The 8,213-nt window shown below is 35.3% G+C and overlaps 2 protein-coding genes across 2 annotated transcripts in view; one reads left to right on the forward strand and one right to left on the reverse strand.

Annotated features, from left to right (window-relative positions):
• Positions 1 to 24: 24 nt before the first annotated feature.
• Positions 25 to 5,082, forward strand: LOC111396146 (F-box only protein 6-like). Its single transcript, XM_023022465.1, has 2 exons — positions 25 to 179; positions 3,626 to 5,082. Exons 1-2 carry the CDS (start codon positions 52 to 54, stop codon positions 4,869 to 4,871), a joined length of 1,374 nt encoding a protein of 457 aa, XP_022878233.1. The 5' UTR covers positions 25 to 51; the 3' UTR covers positions 4,872 to 5,082.
• A 788-nt stretch (positions 5,083 to 5,870) lies between these two features.
• LOC111396147 (stress-associated endoplasmic reticulum protein 2-like) overlaps positions 5,871 to 8,213 on the reverse strand; it is a 3,509-nt gene continuing 1,166 nt past the window's right edge. Inside the window, exons 2-3 of the mRNA XM_023022466.1 lie at positions 6,440 to 6,596; positions 5,871 to 6,141 (exon numbers count right to left, since the gene is read on the reverse strand). Of these exons, the coding sequence (XP_022878234.1) occupies positions 6,095 to 6,141; positions 6,440 to 6,596 (204 nt within the window). The 3' untranslated portion in view covers positions 5,871 to 6,094. The remainder of the gene's footprint in view (positions 6,142 to 6,439; positions 6,597 to 8,213) is intronic.

Consider the following 8,213-nt stretch of genomic DNA (forward strand, 5'->3'; position numbering starts at 1 on the left):
AGGGGGGGGAGGGGGGGGGGGGGGGGGGGGGGGGGGGGACATGGCAATTGAATGATGGAAGGAGTTTCCATTCTAAGGCAATTCATTGGACAATTACAAGGGCTTTTAGAACTCTACGGTTCTCCTCCTTCGGTTCCTTCTAATTACTTCCTTCAGTTTCAACCTCAGCATAATCTCAGGTCTGTAATTTCTGTTCTAGCAGTTTTTATTTGTTTGATTTAATAAAACGTTACGCGATTCTGTTGAATACTGTTTCCGCAGGAAGGTTGTGCTTAGATTTGGATGTGGAAATGCTAAGTTTTAATAAAAGTTAGAGTAGCTGTTGTTTTTGTATATATTGATTGGTAAGGAAGGTTGTAATTGTTTATGATTGTGTTGGAGTAGGGAGCTCAATGTAGTTTTCAGCAATTTTTTTTTTTTTTTTACTCTATTTGCATTTTTGGCCCATGATATATCAGGTTAAATTTCTTGTTCATAAATCACAAGTGATAGAATGTGATTTATTCCCTTTTTCTGGTGTACACCAATTTACAAGGATGTGAAATTTCCTCTGTCTACGAAAGACCAATACAACGCCGGGGCTGGTTTGGATGATCTTTTCTTGCGTGTTTGGTTAGTTTCCAGCTAACAACGTAATGGTTTCGTTGACCATTTTCTTGCCTTTTTGGTTAGTTCTGTCTTGTTCCATCACTTTGTCGCAGATAATTGGAAACCCTAACAGTATGCTTACCTTTTCTACTTTATATTGTGCACATGTTAATACTCCTAGGCGATTTAATATTTCGCTGGGCTTGGCAGATCATCAAGCTTTCTGACTAGCTATGGGAAGTTCCATTAGTAGATAATTATTTGGTTATGTTGTGGCTACAACACAGAGTGGAGGTTCGGGATTGCAGAATATTTTAGATATTCAGGTGGTCATGTATTTGCTACTGTCTACAGCATGTCAAGAAAATAAATCCTCTGCAGTTTACCTTTCGGAATGATAGCATTTGGTGCACATTAAATTTCAGGATGGAAAATACCGTAATATGACATCTTGGTTACAAAATTAACTATTGGGGCAGAAAATGACAGAAGAAAACTTAATGGATTTCAGGGATTACTGGTATGACTTAGGACTTGACTTATGGGAAAAATTAACCGTTCTAGATGATGTTGGAATTAGATGGTTTTAATAACGATTTTCTTTGCTAACTTTGAGGGACTTTTAAGGTGTGTCCCATGTCAAATCAATGGCGTTGATTAGGTGGTAATTAATCCTTTCCATAAGAGCTAAATGGAGATTTGTATGAATAGGAATAAGTTTCTAAAGAGCCTACGATGAAAAGATTTAAAAAAAACTTTAATCGTGTCTTTATAAGTGGGATGCAATTCCACATTAGAAATTGAGCTATAAATTGACTAGCTTGTAAGGCGGTTTACTTTTCTAAGATATAATTTAGGACATCTCCTCTAGCTACACCTTGTTCTAGCCATGGCTAGTCACAAGGGCCCCCCACCACTCATGACCAGTGTCCAGAACAGCACAGTGCACTTCACAAAGGGCTCTTTAGAGGCATACGTTGCACTTCATGTGTGGATACAACCATTGCGTTAGAAAAGATCTGGACTGTCATATCATGTCCCGATCCAAAAATCTCGCCACCTACGAATCCAGATTGCTCTGTGCTATTAGTCATAGCATTCCAGAAAACACAAGGAAATTCTATAAGCACCAATGCAGGGACAAAATCTCTCTTAGGGAGTTTGCAGTTGCATGCGTTGCTTCATCATTTTTTGCTATAATTTCTACTTTTAATAGTCAAGTTGTAATCTGGGAACAATTTAAGGACTATTTTCAACTCATTCATGAACATGGAACTCTTGTTCTTTAAAATATTTCTGAGAACTCACATCTTCAAGCTCCTTGCCTTGCTTTCCTATCTATTGAAGTATCCACTAGATTATAAAATGGCACGACTAATTCTGGATGTTCCAGCATTAGCAATTGTACTGGTTCTGTTGTGGCTACACAGTGAAGTTTGGTGGTGCATGATGGTACAAATTGTTTGTTGTCAGTCCAAGCAGCTCATGCAGTTGCTAAAGATATTTCAGAGTTAGCTAGTTATTCTGATCTTTCAAGTTTCAGGGAAAACTCACTTTCCCTATTACTGTATTTGGAGATAGGATTTGGTGACCTTTTCTATCTCAAATTAAGCATGAATTAATTTTAACACACAGGTTTTCTGTTCTTAATTGTAAGAATTCTAAGCGTACACTTTTTGTTATCCTTATTTGTTTTCCTCTAATCAATTGTTCTTATTGACATATTACTTTCCTGAAATGAAGTCATTAATATAAATGGTGCCTTACTCAAATGCCTTTCCATACTTGTGCTGAAAATTTACTTCAGATGAAGTTATGATGTACAACAACAGCCAGCATATCTCTAGGATATTTAGAGCGTGCTTGTTTAAGCTTAAAAACTACTTATATGTTAGTAAGTAAGTTTTAAAATCATTTTTATTGATCAAAGTAGTTTGACCATAAGACAATAAAGTTTTAAAATCATTTTTATTGATCAAAGTAGTTTGACCATAAGACAATAATTACTTTTCGAATAAGTAACTTTTTCCTTAGAAGTATTAAGAAAATAACATATACAAATATGTTTGAAAACTAAATGTTATCTTCTATCTTTTAGGCTTGGCCAAGTGCCCTCTTAATTATTAGTGAACTAAAAAATTTGAGATAGTTGTATACATGTCTAAGTTGGGATAAATGATGCCTTAGTTCTGAGATTTCTTTTTTCTTTGGCCCTTCAAGTACACCAAATTTCTTATAGTCTTTCCAAAATGTCAGAGTATTGGAAGACCACAAAGGGTCAAAGGTTGGAGAGGGAGAGGGACAAAGATGGAAATAAAGGATAAAAATGAATGTCTATATGGCACTTTATCTGTGCTACTTGAGTTAGTGCATGTTTAAGTTCAAAACATTGCGTAAAAAAATATTTTGTAACGTAATTCTATGAAATATTGTATAGCATCATTTTCAATTCCCAATTTTTTGAAAGGCAGATTTTTTAAAATCTGGATATTGTTTTGGATATGCTCTTAATGAAAAAAAAGCTTCAGTTCTGTATATATAAGGTTTGGTTCAGGCCTATCCTTCCTGTTTCATGCATCTACAGACCAAAAAATTTCACTATATCATTTTATAACATTCTCTGTTCTATCATTCTCTAAACTTCTGTGATTAATTGAAATCAATCTTACTCCCCTGTTGACAAATTCAATTTTCCATTTACACTGGACGTTAGTTATACTGATAGTTAATTTGTGGCTCTCTCTTTTAATCTGCCTGTTGACTGATTTGTTTTCAATATTTACCATTTCTAACAATCTTCAAAAATCATAGTTACTTTTCCTGTTTCTATCATCTTGCATATGGAAACAGTTTGTTTATTAATGGTGTAAACTGGGTATAGTGTCATAATGAACTATTAAAGTGGTTAAAACTTCTTCAAACTGTTATATGACTTTGTTACTGTTTTGCATTGTTATGTTTGTTTTTGTAAAATCCACCCCACGGCTCCTCCATTTTGTAATTTCAGAAAATCTGATGAACCTTTATTGATTGGCAGATGGTGTTTTCTCGATCTTGGAAATAGCCCCGGCGAAGGTAGTTGCTATAATCTCATGACTGCTGGTAAGTCTGAAAATCTCAAAATGTTGGAACCAAGCAAACCTCCACCCAGAAAGAAAGCTCGAAAGGAGCGTAATCAGGGAACAGCGACTGCAACTACAAGCTCAACTGAAAGTATGGAACAACATATCTGGAAAGAATTTCCCGAAGACCTTTTTGAAGCTGTTATAGCAAGAGTTCCAATCACCACGTTTTTCCGCTTTCGTTCTGTTTGCCGAAAGTGGAATTCATTGCCAACTTCCCAAAGTTTCTCCCAACAATGTGCTCAAGTGAATCAAACCCAAACTTGGTTTTATACAATCACTCATGAACTTATTAATAGTGGAGCCATGTATGATCCATCACTGAAAAAATGGCACCACCCACCTATCCCTGCCTTGCCAACAAAATCGATTGTTTTGCCAGTGGCATCAGCTGGGGGCCTCGTCTGTTTTCTTGACATTGGACATAGGAGTTTCTATGTGTGCAACCCTCTTACAAGGTCCTTCAAAGAGTTGCCTGCTCGGTCTGTTAAGGTGTGGTTCCGTGTGGCAGTTGGGATGACTCTAAATGGAAAATCTACCAATGAGGGATATAAGATCCTTTGGGTCGGTTGTGATGGGGAGTATGAAGTCTACGACTCCACAAAGAACGCATGGACACATCCAGGAAACATGCCTTCGAATATCAAGCTCCCAATGGCGCTTAACTTCAGGTCTCAGGCAGTATGTATTAACAAAACTCTTTACTTCTCCCGTTCACTCCCTGATGGGATTGTGTCCTATAACATGGTCACGGGGGTTTGGAAACAGTTCATTATCCCGTCTCCCCCACACTTGAGTGATCATGCATTAGCAGAATATGGAGGAAAGATCATGCTCGTGGGGCTGCTGACCAAGAATGTAGCCACGTGCGTTTGCATATGGGAGCTGCAAAAGATGACACTTTTGTGGAAGGAGGTTGACAGAATGCCAAATGTATGTTGCTTGGAGTTCTATGGAAAACAGGTTCGGATGACTTGCTTAGGTAATAAAGGTTTATTAATGCTATCACTGAGATCACGACAGGTGAATCGGTTGGTGACTTATGATTTGTCGAGTCGGGAATGGCTTAAGGTACCGGGTTGCGTGTTGCCACGTGGAATAAAGAGGCAATGGATTGCGTGTGGCACTGCTTTTCACCCTTGCTTGACTGCTATAGCTTGATTTTGTGGGGGAATTTGTGGGATGATAATTCTTTCTTGAATGGATTTGATCCCAACTTGGCTTCATTCATTCTGCTGCTGCCAACTGCAGCCCATTTTTTTTTTTTTTAAAATCTCTTCTAATGAACTTTTATGGATAAATTACGTTTTTATCTTGTATAAATATAATGTACAATTGAACTATATTAATGCTGTGGTTCAGTTAGCTGGTCTCTGATTAAAATGGGAGCTCTGTTCATCAATGCAAATGATGTTCGTACAATTTTCTCTGAAGGATTCTTTCAGTAATGGGAAATACTTCAATAGGATGGTTGCACCGTTCACGTGGTGCAACTGTTCTATAAGGGAGGGCCACCTTGACAGGTGGCCCACCACACACACCGAGGTGTGTGGGTCACCCGTTGAGGTCATGCCTCGACATTGGGTGCGACCGTCTCTCTTCAGTAATGCTTCCTCCGGCAGCAAATAATTCATCATGTCCCATTTTTCACGTTGGGAGCCATTTTTTCCTCATTTTTAGAAGAAAAGTGACTGTTACAACTTATTTTATACCCATTATATTTGACACATATTTGACAATTAGATGCACAAGATTAGGCTTTTGAATTTAAAGTTTTATATTTGCCCTTTGAATATTAAAATCAGATGGCAACCTGTCAAATAAAAAAAAAATGCGCAAAAAACAAAACACAGGTAAAAAAAGGAAAAATGCCATAAATATCAAACATTATTATCTAGTGTGTCATGGTGGCTCACTTGATGTGATATGAAAATGCATTTTGAAAGCAAAAATGGCTTACAAACAAACACTGTTTTGATTGATTTTCAAATTAGAAAAATATTTGATCAAGATAATCTTGTATGCAAAATTTAGCATGCTTAATTTATCAAACATATTTGATATTTGTATATATAAATTTTTAAACACGTGCCATCAAATATGGCACGTGACTTGATCTCGATGAATCCACCATATCAAATTGTCACGTGAACACTAGGATGAGCCAAAAATTCAAAATTGCGCATTAAAATATTGATTTGCCTCACTAGATATACCAAATACAGGAAATCAAAATGACAGACAAGAAAGAAGAATTTTTACTATCCCTTTAAAAGTTCTTCAAGACATAATTTAAGAGGTACTCTGTATTTCTTTTACATGGGGGCGCTAATATTTGAAACAACACATTAAGACAACCTAACGTCGACCATATCAAAAGATGATTACGCCATGCCCCCACTTGTCGCTGTCCTGATAATCTGGAAAAGAGCTGGTAGATGAAGAAAAACGAGATTAATAATTCGTCTCTCATTACAAATGGGGAAGAAGATAATAGGAGAAAATACGATTTACTTAAAAGCAATACACACTAGGGCAATTTCACCAAACAATATGTATAAAAATCCAAAATTCATCGGATATGCAAATCCTTATCTTAATACTAGCATATCCATATAAATTAATAAGAATTATCATTCATTAACGCTAGTTTATCAAAAGAAAAACTTAGTTTTAGTTCATGCAGCACTAATCAAAAGGGCTTTTAAATAAAATTAAAAATGTCTTACATGATCCAATGACAACAAAGACAAAGAATCCAATCAAGACAGGGCCAACAGGATAATTGTTTCCCTTCTTGGTGCTAGTCTCTGGGACAGTCCCGCGCTTGGTAATGTTCTTCTCAAACTTCTCTACCTTCCTGTCAGCAAGCCTCCTTGAAGTTGTCTGCAAAGGGCAATAAATCATAGAGATGATCAATGAGTTGATCAAAGCATGGCTTGACATGAATTAGTCCAAATTTGATAATAACAATGACCTAAAGAAGACCGAGTCCCTAATACTTTCTCCGTCCCATTTATATAGGTTAACTTTCCTTATTTTCTTGTCCCAATTATATAGTCCTGTTTCTTTATTGACAATGTCTTGTTCTGTTGATTTACTAGTACACCCTTATTTAGGGGTTGTTTGAGCCCCATTTTTCTTAAAAAATGCATTTTGAAATAGTATTATAATGGAGAATGTGTACTTAAAAAATAAGAAAAAGATTTGGATTTAAGTATAATATTATTTTATTAAAAAATAATTTGATTGAAATAATGTCACATCACTATTAAAGAATATATTTTGATGAAAAATGGGGCTCAAACAAGGACTTAATTTGCCTAGTTATAATCAATTTCTCACTTAATCGGTTAATCTTGAGATTGTAGAAATATAAAGAAGTGTAAATTAAGAAAGTTTTTGGCAAATATTACTTTTTCAATAACATTAAATAAGATTTCTTAGTCCGTTTGAAAAACAAAACAAGCCTATATAAATGAAACGGAAGGAGGAGGAATAGGTACGGTCCGGTTCGGATTTGGATCCATTCAGTTCGGTTCGGTTTGGTTCGATACCCAGGTTTCGTACTATTTAATTTTTTAATATTTACAAAACTACATTAATTCTATTAATGAAATGTTCAGTCTTAATTCTTACAAAATAACGTAATTCAATATTATGTGTCTTTACATTTCTCTTTGCTGAGTTCTTCATAGTTTTGATTATTAAAATCACGGAAAGAGAAAGATAAAGAATTCACAATAATTAAGAGAAGTTCTGTCGAGCTTCAATTCTATTTCTCCAAAATAGTAGAACACTACCGTAGAATAACAAATTTCGGTAAAACTAAGGTAAATTTGATTAAGTTGGGGCTTGGACTAAAAATTAGAAATAGGAAATCATACTTTTGAGTTTAAGCCAAATTAATTAGTTAGCAAATTTATTTAGAAAAATAAAATAATTAGACTTATTTAAAATAAATAAATTTAAAAAATTAAAAAGATTCAGTTCTTTGATTCTTGATCTAGAATCGAGAAGCAAACTGAACTAGTTGGTTCTCGATTTAGATACTCGTTCGGGTATTTAATTTAAGAAGAATCGGTTGGTTCGATTCGAGATTTTTGCCCAGCCTTGGAAGGGAGTAACAAAAAAAAAAGGCTTCAGCTAATATTTAGGATCAATTCTATTCATATAGAACCTCAAATAATTTTAAACACTTTAGTGGCACTAAAACATGAATATTGGATGATTAAAGTATACTTCAGATTTTTAGTCTCATTTGAGACCCATTTACGACATAAAAAACATTCGATTTGAAAAATGATATCTAAAGAAAAGTTGTAGCTCTTTGAGTTAGCTTTCCAACGCACTTTGAATTACCTCAATCGGATATTGGGAGAAGAAGTTATGATAGAAATACAAAAGGTTGTACAGTATCAACCGAAGTACGCGGAATATGAAAAGTCAAATTCCTACACGATTTTCTAGCACCTTCTTAAACCTATAACTCCCACATAAATG

This window comes from Olea europaea, chromosome 6 (assembly GCF_002742605.1).
Source record: "Olea europaea var. sylvestris chromosome 6, O_europaea_v1, whole genome shotgun sequence".
In the NCBI taxonomy this organism is placed as follows: domain Eukaryota; kingdom Viridiplantae; phylum Streptophyta; class Magnoliopsida; order Lamiales; family Oleaceae; genus Olea; species Olea europaea.